At 49.6% G+C, this 13447-nt stretch overlaps 1 protein-coding gene across 1 annotated transcript in view; it reads left to right on the forward strand.

Annotated features, from left to right (window-relative positions):
* Window positions 1-13447, forward strand: part of MYO18B (myosin XVIIIB) — a 260653-nt gene that overhangs the window by 38604 nt on the left and 208602 nt on the right. Inside the window, exon 12 of the mRNA XM_081037710.1 lies at window positions 6936-7080. Coding sequence (XP_080893836.1) covers window positions 6936-7080 — 145 coding nt within the window. The remainder of the gene's footprint in view (window positions 1-6935; window positions 7081-13447) is intronic.

The raw sequence follows: 13447 nt of genomic DNA on the forward strand, positions 1-13447 counted from the left end.
ACTATGTGAGGGGATTGTGACTATGTGTCTAGATGGTGGTAGTCATTTCACAGTGTCTGCGTATATGAAATCATCACATTGTACCCCTACAATATATATAATTGTTGTTTGTCAATTATAACTCAATCAAGCTGGGAAAAGGCAGGATGCCCAGTTAAATTTGAATTTCAGAAACACATCAAACAATTTTCAGTATACAGGTATGTCCCAAGTATTGCAATGGGCACGCCTGGAATTGGATCAGAGAAGGCTGCTTGGAGGAGGTGGGCATGAGCTGGACTGCATTAAGAGTCTCGTTAGACAGGTGCTTTGAGGTCAGTATTGTACAGGAAATGGACTGATACTAAAACTTCATCCATTGTTTATCTGAAATGGAAATTTAACTCGATGGCCTGCATTTTCTCTGGCAATTCTACAGCCCAACGTCACCTTTTTCTCTTCCTCCCAGCCAGTCCCGCTGACTCTGATTCGTTCTGCTTCTATTTCATCTGTACCAATTGGTTCTGTCATCTCCTGAAAATTCGCTGAGGATGACAGTGGCTAAGAAATGGGTCTGGAGTCCGACACACCCAGGTTCAAATCCCAATACCAGCACTTGGGCTGGGTGACCTCAAGCAAAGGGACCTCACTTCCCTGGGCCTACGTTTCTTCAGTTGTAAAACTGGGATGGTTCCAGTTCTCCCTGCTCCCAAGTTCAATGAGATAAAGCCCGTTAACTATTTGGAAAGTGCCTGGAATTTGGTTTATTCAGTATTCTGCTGGATGGCAGCAGTGGACCAGTTGGGTGGGGCAAGGCCTCAATGGCCCACGAGACTCCAATCCACATTCCTTGGTGATACACACCATGTTTTTTCTCTTACTGGCTTTATCTCTTTCCTCTAGTTTATATTTTTAATGAAACATTGATATATTTTTTAAAAAAACCTTAATACATACTTTCTGTGAAAAAAGTCAGAAAAAGAGATGCATACAAAATAAAAACCAAGACACTGCCACGACCAAAAAACAGTCACCGGTTACTGCACCATCCAGAGACCTCCACTGGTAACGTTTTGCAGATTTCCTCTCAGTGTTTTTCCTATGAATATTTTATATAGTTTATAACAAGCTGTATGTCATTAACTCGTTCACAGACCATATTTTTAATGACTAGACAGTCACGGCAGAGTCATGATTCCCTGATGATTTCCCTAATGTTGTCCATTTTCAAAAAGCTTCTAAACCCTTTCTGTAGTTCCGAATGACCATCTGTAGACCGCAGTACCAGCGTTTCCACCGCTGGCTTCCCAGTCCAAGGGGCGGCCTCCTGTTAAGCTCTTCTTTTATGATCTCGATAACAACCTCTCGTCGCGTAGCACACTGTTTGTTTACTTCCAGTCTGTCTCCTCTCAGCCCTTCGCGAGGATGGAGGGTCTTCTGTGTCCTGTTCACTGCTTAATATACAAGGCCTAGCACTGAGCCAGGCACACACAATGCTTTGTTGAGTGAATAACGAATCAGCGTGCCCCCCTCACCAGAACTTGGCTGACAGCACATCTTTTCAATATTTTCAACTTTGCTGCCGTGGGGGCAGAGCTGTGTTCATGACACTTTACTTGACCCCTGGGTGGCTTTGAAGGCATTTCCTAGGGCTTTGTAGAGCTGGTGCTGTCTTGGGATCTGCTGCCTGTGTCCTGGGAGCTGGGGCAGTTGCGGGGAATGGCAGAGGGCTGAGAGGAGGGGAGAAGAGGGTTTGGAGTTCTCATCCTTCAGCCAGCCTGGGCATCTGGGGTTCTCAAACCCAGGACTGGTAGTGCCATGCGCCTGGCTCAGTGAGTGGACACACTACACCAGTATCAGGGGCTCTTATTTGGGGACACTAACTGGCTCATGGACATTCACTTATCACTGGATATTTATTGATCTTATTAGTTCCCAGGCACTGGCACGGAGATAACTCAGCTGGGTCTCTGTTGTCAAAGGACTCACTTTTTGGAGGTGGATGGGGGCTGCCACAGCCACAGAAGTGTATCATTCCAAGCTAGAGTGATAAGTGCCAAAATAAAGGTGTTTATAGCCTGAGGGTAGGCCAGTCGGGGTAGAGACATATCAGGGAAAGCTGCCTGGAGGAGATGACTACAAACTGACTGAGAATGAAGGGAGGTGCCAGTGAGGCCAGTTTTCCTGCTACACTGAGCACCTGATGCCAAGGTCATGGTGGGGGGAGAGCAAACAGTGCAGTGTGGCTGTAGAGCAGAGGATGGGAGTGTGGGGCACGGGGTAGTGAGCTGGAGCAGGAGCAGGGGGAAAGCACTGAGACCTTTGGGGTGGTGCTGGACGCGGGGGCCACCTCCACTCACTGGCTGCCTGTTCCGCCTCCTGGCCCCTGCAGTGCGCTCTGGCTGCCTGCCACATTCCACCTTTTAAATGGAGCTTATTTGAGGTCTGCCAGGGCACCAGGACACATTTGAAATCACAAAGCTTTCATATTATTTTCTTCTTCTCTATAATTTATTTTTCTGCAACCTAGCCTGATTTCTTTCTTTTTTTTTTTTTTTTAAGTGCCCAGCAGCAGTGGTAATAATAATAATAGTCCTTGCCTCCCAGCAGTTTGCTTCTGGCTGTCGCATTCCACGCTTTGGCCTGGAGCACACTTATTTTTTTCATCCAGGCGTCAATAGCCAAGGAATGGTCTCCCAACAGAAAGTAAGAGGGGGATCATGCACTCCTGCCAGGGGCTCTGCTAAGAGCTTTCTCTTACTTAATTATCCTTATGGTCCTTTGAGGATTATTAGCATATCTGTTTTTCAGGCTCAGAGAGGTGAAGTTATTTGCCCAAGAGCACACAGCTTTTAAGTGGCAGAGGCAGATCTGGAATTCAAGTTGGCCTGACTCCAAATTTGACACTCCTCTCACTCTGTCATTTCAGTCCTGTGTCGTGACTGAAGACCATATGCTGTGGGATATGACTCACTGTGCACCCTTGGGTCACTTATCTTCTCTCAGCCTCAGTTTTTCCACCTGTGGAATGGGTAGAGCAACACCCAACTCCTTGGTCTGCTTCCTAGGACTGGAGGCTTAGTAGAATATCTGGCATATGGTGACTCTGCCCCTCCCCAACTGGGTGGCTTTGGACAAGTGCCTAACCCTCTCTGAGCCTCGGTTTCCTCCTCTGTCAATTGGAGAGACCCACACCTGCCTTATAGAGTAAAAGCACCTAGTACAGCATAGTAGGTGCTCAATTAACGCTTTCTTTCCTCCCTCTTTAAATGGACTCCAGTGCCCAGAGAGGACTTGGATTGGTCAGTGTTGAGCTTGGGGAAGAATCACTTGGGAATTAGGAGACCCTGGCTCCGGATGACGTGTGTCCTGCCCTCCCCACAGCCCTGTGAGGTTCACCTAGCTGTACAGGCACCAATGTTTTTGCAAATGAACCAAATCAGTGCACAGCATTTTCCTCCTAGAGCCAGTTCTAGGATGAGGGGGAGGAAGGGTCGTAATTCCCTGGCTGGTTGGTTGTGGAGACACTGGGGAGCCTGCCTGGCCTTAGAGGTTTGGTTTACATCCCCATGAAGCCTGGTCAGACCCAGGCCTCCCCGAGGCCCCCACTGTGCTTATCACCTGGAGGGAGGACACCCAGGCGCCAGTTCCCGTGGCCACGTACTCCACCATATGCAAACTGTGGCCACGCACTGCCCTTCACGGGTCCTTGGCACCCTACGTACCGTATTCCCCTGACCTGTGCCCTTCTGCTTGGAGACCCTCCCTGCCTCCCCAGCACCCACTTTGCCTTGCTTATTATGTTTGCTTCAGACATCACTTCTTCCAAGAACTTTCAGACCCTCTCCGTTGCTCCTTGCCCGTCCCAAGTCTCCTAGCTCCCAGCGCTCACTCTGCTGTCACTGTCTGTACATCGGTTTCCTCATTGGACGGGATGCCCCTCAAGGAGGGCATGCCTGATTCACTTTTCCTGGAGAGCTGGGCATGCACTTGGGCCGCAGTGGGGAAGGTGTCCTTGGGAGGCCCAACAGCCAGGCTACGGCACGGCAGGAGAGAGGCAGCGGTGCGTGGAGACCAGCCTTTATCGAGCACCACTGTGTGCCAGGCACTTTATACACATCAACTCATTTAATCCTCACGACAGCCCTAGGAGGAGGGGAGGCTATTATTCCCATTCTACAGAAGCAGAAACTGAGCCTCCGTGCGAGGACAAGAGATTCGTGCAAAGCCACACCCCTGGGAACGCAGAATTGAGAGAATGTCCCGTTCTGTCTGACCCCAAATCCAGTCCTGCTCTCTCTGCAACATTGGAGCCTCCTGGGTGCTCCCAACGCAGCCCGGTTTCATGTAGACAGAACATTTTGGATTTCTTTCTTTCTTTTTTTTCCACTGAATTCCCTGCAGTCTTTGGTTGACCTTGAGTCTTTGACTGCATCAGACAAACCCTGGGCATCTTGTGACTTGACTATTTTTACATTAATTTTTTTTTTTTTTAGTTGAGGCGAGACATAGAGTAAAGTGTATAAAGTACACTGATTTTAAGTGTACAGCTCGATAATGATTGTGTTCTTAAGCACTCCTGCGAACACGTCACGACTCAAGGTCTAGAACATTCCTCATTCAGATGAAGGCTCCCTGGAGGCCCCTCCTCACCAGGGGCATTCCCCCCGCCACTGAGTCTCCATCCCGACTTCTCTTACCCAAGGTTGGTTTTGCTCACGCTTCAACTTCACGTGGATGGAATCACACAGCGTGTCGTCTTTTGTTCTGGCATCTCTGAGTCACACTGGGTCTGTGGGATTCGTGCACGTGGTTGCGTGGCTCAGCGGCTTGTTCTTTTTTATTGCTGCGTAGTACTCCCTCGCGGTCCCTGGCTGTAACTCCCTGTTCATCCATTCTCCGATGGATAGGCATTTGGGCTCTGAGCTGACTTATTCCACTAATTTGACTGATTTCTAGTGTCACCATTTTGATGCAGGCATGGCTTTTAGCAGAACATTATGCAGAGGTGTTTGGCTCTTTAGAAATTTAAGTGAACGCTGTCCTGATCCTAATCGTTTTGGGTCAGAAGCATATAGAGGTGTTCGTCCATGTTTTATGTTGCTACAGAGACTTGGGGTGGGGAGGGAGAGAGAAAGAAGCAAATTCGCTTTAGCGGAAGTTTGCTCATTCTTCTGTTCACATGAGCTAAGAGGCAGGTGATAGAGTCTGCCTGTAATTTAAAGTCAAATACTCAGGGCTGACAGTGGGAGCCGTAATAAATGTGCTGCCACTGTCCTTTTCGTGTCCTTTCTCTGCTACTTTGAAATCTCATAAATAACCATGTTGGTAAGATGCCTTCCTTCCCTCCGTTTGCTCCAGTGGAGCAGCTGCCGTTGCTAGGTTGAGCTCCTGGTTGCTAGGGATTTTGTGGTCCTGTGGTGGCCCAGAAATATGATGGATCAGTGGGACATGCTTTTGCTATTAATTGAGTGTTTCCACAGCGAATCTCTCAATGTCACTGCCTGCTTTGACGCCCTCCCAATTGGTCAATGATCCTTGCAGGACTCTTCCCCAGTTAGCAGAAATGGCTTAAATGGAGGGGACAAGTGGCCTGGACTGGGGGTCAGAAAAGCCTGCTTCTAGTCCTGTGTCTGATATTAATTTGCTGTGTGATCTTAGGCAAACATTGTCCCCTCTCTGGGCACCGGACTCCACAAAATTCAAGGACCTACCAGCTTTAGCAGCCTACAGTGTATCACCCACACTCTGTAAGCGGGTCAAGTGCTGATTCGTTTCTCATTATCTGCTGGTGGATTATTGACAAAAGAGTTCTTGTCCCCGGCTCACTTCCTCTCAACCCAGCAGGCTTCTGGGCTGAGTCTCCTTGGCCAGATGGTGTGTGTGTGCAGGAGTTTCAGACTAATTTCAATATTCAATCAAATATAATTGGAACCATAAATCGAAAAAAAGGAAAACAATACCTTACAACCCATAAACATCTGACGGTGTCATTTTCTTTTTCCTGCTGCTTAAAAAGCTTTGGCAGCTTCCCATCGCTTGCACCAGAGGTGGCAAACATGTTCCCTCTCAGTTGCTGAGGCAGATCCGTTGGTGGCAGCTGCAAGGGGGGATGTCTGGAAAAGAATCTGGGCTCGCTGGCTGGCTGTGGGATCAGAGTCGATTAGCGATGTCTGCCACATGCGCAGGAATGTAGACAGCCGTACCAATCGTGGCTGGAGTTCAAAGCTCATTCTCTTTAATAACGTGTTTGAGGCCTTCACAATTGGCATCTGCAAGCTTCTCGTGCTTATCTCCCCCCCTTCTCTGTCTGCCCTACCCACAAAAATTCCTGTTCATATTTACTTGACCACCTATTGTCTCTAAAGATCTCCTTTGTTCATGTTGTTCCCTCTACTTATCATCAGGACCTTTATTACGTTAAATTGGTCAACGCTGCCTGTTATCTTTCATACTGCAATTATAATTTTGTCTCATCCTCTATGCCATTCTCTTGTATTCTTTTGGGTGGGATTAATTAGTGCATTCCTGCCTCTGATTTCCTGTAGCTCCCTACCTATACCCGCATCCTACCACTTGGGCCTGTTTCACCATTAGTTGCTTTCATGTCTCTTTCCACTTCTACCTTGAAAGGTCCTCAAAGTCAAATTCTGAGTTTCGTTCGGCTTTGCATTTTCAGAACCTGGCACAGAGCAGAGCCTCCATAAATCCACTGAATGAACACATGCAAAATAAAAATTACACTGTCTTCCAAAGTCAGATAGAAATGATTTTCATCACTTCCCCAGCAGTCTGAGTTCTGTGTGTCAACATGACTCGGCTTGATTGTGGGTCCCTTGCTGTGGTCATAAAGTGGCCACACATTTCCCCTGAGACGGAGCTCTGCTTCGCCTTGTGAGTTCGCAAGGTCTCCACCGTAATGGCCTTTTTTCCTTCTTCTCTCCCTTTGCTCTCAGCCTGAAGACAAGCAGAAGGTGGCGGCCGCCTTCACCCAGCTGCAGGATGCGATGCAGACACTGGGCATTTCGGAGAGCGAGCAGCGAGCCATTTGGCGGGTACTGGCAGCCATCTACCACCTGGGCGCGGCAGGGGCCTGCAAAGGTACGTCCTTCCTGTCCAGCTCACCTGGGCTGCCAGCTGTCTCCATTGGCAGGTGCCTGACAAAGCCTGTCTCTCAACGAGGTGGGACAGGGCCAATGTCATTGTCTGTGTGTCTGGGACGGCTCTTTGGGATCCTGCCGAACCAGGTGTGGAGAGAAGGAAACAGGGCTGGGTTTTTCAAGCACACCTTCTAGACCAACACTGTCCAATAGGACTTTCTGTGATGATGAGGATGTTCTTTACCCACACTGTTGAGTACGATAGCCACTACTGAGCACCTGAAACGTAGCTAGCGCAGTGGAGACGTGGAATTTTAATTGCATTAAATTTTAATGAACATCAATTTAAATTGCCCTACGTAGCCATTGTCTACCGTACTGAGCAGAGAAGCTCTAGAACAGGGGTGTCAAAACTGCGGCCTGCGGGCCAACTGCGGTCCTCAATGCGTTGTTAATTGGCCCGCAGCAAATTCCAAAAATGTATTTAGTTTACTTAAATAAACCAGGTGAGGCAATACGTACTTCACCTTGAGTGAGTGGCCCGGCTGTTTGTGTATTTTACTGCATATGGCCCTTGGTGAAAAAGGTTGAAAAAAGTCTGGACACCCCTGCTCTAGAACATGTGAGAGAAGGTGTGGTCCATGCAATAAAGGTAATGCGTTTCTATCTTGGAGGCACTCCCACCATCTGTGGGAAAGCTGACCCCGCTATTCTCCTCCTGAGTCTGCTCCTTCTTCTTAATTGTCTGTTTGCTGATTGTCCCTACGTCAGCCTGGTCTCCCAAGTGGCTCTGGTCATCCCTCTTCCCCTCGCCCTTTCCTACCTAATCATTCCCCTGACCCTGGAGAGACTATCTGTGATAGCATTTTGGTCCTGGTTTCTCTATGTGTACTATTATTTTAAATTAGGTTTTGGCCTTTTTTTTTTTTTTTCGCTTGGACTGTTGCAGTAGCCTTTTTGCTGATGCCTTCACTCTTCCTTCTGTCTATCCTCACTGTGACCATTGGGCTTCTTTCTAAAACATAAACCTATTGTGCCATCCCCCTGCTTAGGATCCTCCTGAGGCTCTCCTCTGCCTGCTAAATCAAGGAAAATTCCTTGGCTCGGCTTCAAGGCTTCTCACGTCGCTAATCCAGTGTCTTCTGCTATCTCTTTGGGCACTGTAAAAGGTCCTGGGGAGGTCCTTTTCTGAGTCAGGGGCATGTGCCGTGTGGTTCCTGTCTTCAGAAAGCTTGTGGTGCTTTGTGTTATGGGCTCAATCCAGCCTGCTGCCTGCCATTTTACAGCCCACAAACTAAGACTAGTTTTCACATTTCCACTAGATGAAAAAACGTAGATATAGGAATAATATTGGGGGGCATGTGAAAATTATAAGGTATTCAAATGATATGGTATTCAAATGAAAGGTAAGGTCCCTCCTTGTGAGTTTGTCATCCCATTTGGAGAGACGAGACGTCTAGACTTGAAACCATTAGCCAGCTTTGTCAGCTGACTGCGAGTGGGGTTGTTGTCATGGCACAGTTTAGACCAGGGAAGGTGTGAAGGTTTAAGAGTGGGGCGTGGACCTCTATAGGTTGGTGTCTGTGGAAGGAAGCAAACCTATTTTACAGAATGGAAAACTGAGTCTCAGAAGGTCTAGGTGCAGTAAACTGCAGGGTGTGGGCTCTTGAGAGAGCCAGATTTGAGTTCAAACTCAAACTTTTCTGAGTTTTAGTGGTCCCCTCTTTCAATGGACTAAGAATGGGGTTCGTGTGAGGATTAAATGGGATAAAGAAGCTGAATTGGGCTGGGTGCAGACCCTGAGACAAAGACTTGGGTGCATGTAGCTGTTTTTGGAGAGGGGTTCCCAGGAGACATGATAGGGGAGTGGGCGAAGTGAGACAGGAAATGGAACGCAAGGGATGCTGGATGCCTTAATGAGCAAGCTCCCTCTGGGCACTGGGGGCCCCGGCCCTCTGGGGACCTCTTGGAGACTCTGAAGGACATACCTGAGAGGAGAGCAAGCTGGGATATTTACCCATCAGCTCCTGCTTCTCCCTGGTTGAAGGTGCACGTCGGGCCTGCCCCAGGTGTAAGCGGAGCGTACTTCTGCAGCCAGAGAAAAGCAGAGGTACAGACAGGTCCCTGCAGGACAGGTCAGGGACCTATGTGGGGTGGCACCTGTGGGATGGCCAGGGCAAGGGATGGTGGACACGTCATCAGTAGCGTCTAGCTCGAGGCAACCCCTTAGCAGAAGGCAGCTCGGCCATTGAGTTGTGGAGCCTGGGTTGGGTCACTCTCCCCAGGTGGCCTAGCCACTTGTCTCTTGACTACACTCAGTTCAAATAGACCTGCTTCCTCCCAGCGCTCCATAAGGTCTAGGAAGAGAGAGTGTTGCAGACGGGTGGGACCTGTCTTCCGATTTCCATTGTCACACTTGAACCTTCCTCTCCGGTGTGATACAGCAGAGGCTAAGGGACTCCCCCCCCCAAGCTTGTTGACATCACCAGAGACATTTGATGCCTGAGTTCCCCCTCCAGGGGCACCTGAGACATCCCCTCTGGTGTGGGCTCAGGGACCTGACCCATACCTGTCGCTGCCTGTAACGAGAAAAGAAGCAGTCACATTTATAAATATTTTATTAATACATGATTATGGCAGTAATTTCTCCCAGCCTCCCCCTACCCCAGAGTATAAATTATTTTAAGAGGAGCTGCCGTCAGTCTGCCTGGGAAGGCTGCCTGATGATTTACTTACTATATATTCTGCTTTGGAAGATTTCATAATCGGTTGCTCTAAAACCAGCTATTAAGAATTTCAAAGTCGTATATACATGTCTTTGCTTTGTGTCATAACAGATTATTTTGAAATATATTAAGAATCATTTCCATTAATCAGGATTTCTTTTTTTCATTATTATTAAAATGATGCTCTCCTCCCAGGGCGCCTGGTTTCCTTAACTTATATTGAGAGCCTTGATCCTATTTTTAAAAGCCAGTATCAGTCCCTGTGGGGAGATTTGGGGCCTTATAACTGGACTCAGGGTTGTTGAAATGTTATAGCGATAATAACGACAATAACCACTGATATTGGTTTAGCTTTTGATGGTTTCAAAGGCGTTTGCCCTTCTACTCTACTTTTGGATCTGATTAGATTCATGCAATAATGTGGTGAGGAAGAACTGTCCCTCGGGCAAGAGTGAGGAACCTGCTGGGTGTGAATCCTGAGCCTCAGTTTCCTCCTCTAGAAAATGCAGCTGATGATAGTGCCCACTTTGTGGGCTTGTTGTGGCGATTAAATGAGTCAACGCCAAAAATGTGGAGCACAGGACGTGGCTCATGGTGTGTGTGTGTGTGTGTGGGGGGGGTTACTTTGTAAGTGTTCACTTTCGATCTTCTCAGTTTTATAGATTCGAAAACAGAGGCTCAGAGAAGGTGTGTTGTATACCTGACATCACACAGCTGGTATGTTTCAGGGTGAGGTTTGGAACCTCGGCCAGTCTCCCTGCAAAGGTTGCTCCACTGCCGTGGACTTTGCCGTGGGCCATTCGGGTCATTCCCTGCCGGAGAATTGACTTGTTTTTCTGGGCCCTGAGTGTCAGCCTGAAGAGGGACAAGGCAGCAGATGCGATGAGGAGCCCAAGGCCACTAACCGGGAAGGAATTATTTTCCTTTCCAGTGTCGTCCTTTTCCCCCCACGGTGGGAGCTATCACTTCCTCCTTCTCTTCTGAAAACTTCCTTCTTTTTCTGCTTTAAAAGGGCAGCAGTCCTTCTTTTTCCCATTAAAGGCCACCGCGCACATGTGGGGTGGCCCCAAGCTGGCGGGGTCACCGCATGATCCCAGCATGCTTCGGGTCCCCGCTCAGTTTAGCCTCTGCCCACCCGGCCCTCAGCACCACATCACAGCCCCAGCACGACTCTTTGGGGCCCGTCTGAGCCTCCTCCTTCGGGGGTCACATCCCATTACTCCTGAAGTCTCCTGCAGGGCTCTGCTGCCACGGCATTCCCCCACCCCCTCTCAGTAACTTCAGCCCCGATGACATGGTGTCTTTTATCCCAGGAGGCTTTTTGGCCCCATCCCTCCGGGCAGCTGGTTGGCTGTCTGCACCTGCCATCTGAGGTGGCCTTGGGCAGCCTCAGAGTCAGGGGGACGCCTGCCCTTGGGGTCCCCTGCCCTTGGGGATGTGGCAGGGAAAGGACATGGGTGTTTGCGAGTCAACCCGTCCTGGGTTCAGATCTCAGCGTGGCTTCTTCTTAGCTGTGTGTGACCTCAGCCAAGTTACGGCACTCGTCTGAACCTCACGTATGAGGGAGAAAGGGGAACTGGAGCTGTCTGGGGGCCCACCCACGGTTGCGATGCTAATAGCTCCAACTCTGGGCTGCCTCCCATGGATAGACCAGGAGGCGCCTGGCCAAGTTGCTTCTTTATAAAGACGCTTGTTGGAAGAGGTCGGGCACAGCTGGCTTTTGGATCTTAGGAAATGCATTCTTATGGTGGCAAAGAAGCCTCTTTCCTCCCTCCTTCTGCACTGTGTCTGCACCCCCTTCCTGTCTCTTAGGCTCGCTGCCGGGAACAGGTCCCATGGGAAGGCCATAGGAGGGGGCGCTGGGGGCTGGTTCCACGTGGCAGGCAGAAAACCCTGGGTGGTTTGACATCATGGCTGGTTTGCCATTAACCAAGGCTCATGGCCCGAGCTATCCCTCAGGAGCCATCTGACAACTGTTCATACAACCTCAGGGGTTTTATTTTTTCCTTTGGCAAAAAGTGACCCATGCAATAAGTATCTGGCACCCATATGCTTCAAATGGCAGCAAACGAATACTCTCTGGTGCTCACTTGATAAGGAGAGTGTGAGGGAGGAGGGAAAAGCTAGGGCCTTGCAATTCGACAGAGCTGGCTTTGAATCCAGACTCCCCCACTTGCGGGCTCTGTGATTTGACCTGTGTAAGGGATTTTCCCTCCCTGGACCTCAGCTTCCATGTCTGTAACGTGATAATGACCCCCTCTCCCTTCTATAGTCATAATATAATCAGATAAAGGCTGCATAATACCTGCCACATGGGACGCATTCAGCCAGCTGTAATTCACTCTGCAAAGCACTTTTTGATAGGTCGGCTGATAAAGGAGCCCACATGGTCAGGCAAGTTAAGAAAGTTCTATTGTAAGAGAGAAAAGTCTATCGGGTTGAGCAAAAGATGGCTACAGCCCGGGCTGAATCTAGAGGAGACTGCGGTTCCAAGGGAGGGGGTGAGGAGGGTTCTATACGGGCTGGGCTGACAGGGTAGCATTGTTTGAACAGAAAATGCTGACTGCCTGTAAGCCAGTAGCTGTTTTGTGGCATTTTTCTGTTATCGCAACTTTGGCTCTGTCTCCAGGTGCAGGCCAACAGACATTTTGTTGTTTTCTTGCAGACGTGGCTCTGTCTGTCAGTCAAGGTCTCTGAGACCTCACATTCGGAGACCTAACACTTTTGGTGTCCGTTGTCTCTGTTGGTGTTCAAGTTCGCCCCTGAGGTGGGCTGGGTGGGACCATCAGACCCATACCGTGGGTGGAGAAGCACCCCAGCCCCTACGAGGTTGGGCTCCTTGGTAAGGGCACACAATGAAAGGTGTGTGCTAATGACAGGCAGGTTCAGAAGCAGCGTCCACGTCTGAATGCTCACTCAGGTGCTGTTTCCCCAGCTTACCCGGAAGTCCCGAGGGCCCCGGACAGTGCAGGGTAGTGGTCAGCGCCGCCGGGAGTGACACAGACCTGAGCTCCAACGGACGTGAGCGTTCCAACAGTTGTTAGCTCTGGGACGAGTCAGGTTATTGTGCTGTGTAACCAGTCAGCCCCAACCTCGGGAGTTTAGACCACCATCACTCTCGCCCGAGGCTTCTGTGGGTCTGTGGGTTGGAAGGGCTCAGCGGGGCAGTCCTGGTTTGAGGTCGCTCATGTAATCGCAGTCGGGTGGTGGCTGGGTTTGAAACTGTGGGGGCGGGAGCGGGCTGGGGCTGGCTGGGCGACTCCCTCTCTTTGTGTGGTCCCAGGTCTCTTTGTGTGGGCTTCCTCACGGAGGGCGGCTAATTTAGGGCTCCAAGGGCACATGTGCAGCAACCAACACAGAAGCTGCGTCACCTTTTTGGAGCTGGTCTCAGATACACACAGCATCACTTCTGCCACATTTATTGGTTCTAAGGGTGTCACAGCGTCCGAGGCCTGGGGATTCATACTTCACCCCTGGATGGGGGAACGACACAGTTCTAGCACATGTAGGATGGGAGACATCGGTGTGGTCATATTTTGCCACAGTGGCCTTACGCAAGTAACTGACGCTTTTGGAGGCTTGGTGTTCTAGCCTGTAAAATGGTGCTGGAAAGAGGAGTGACTTCCAGGTGTGCTGTGCAGG

This window comes from Rhinolophus hipposideros (assembly GCF_964194185.1).
Source record: "Rhinolophus hipposideros genome assembly, chromosome: 24".
NCBI classification, from domain to species: domain Eukaryota; kingdom Metazoa; phylum Chordata; class Mammalia; order Chiroptera; family Rhinolophidae; genus Rhinolophus; species Rhinolophus hipposideros.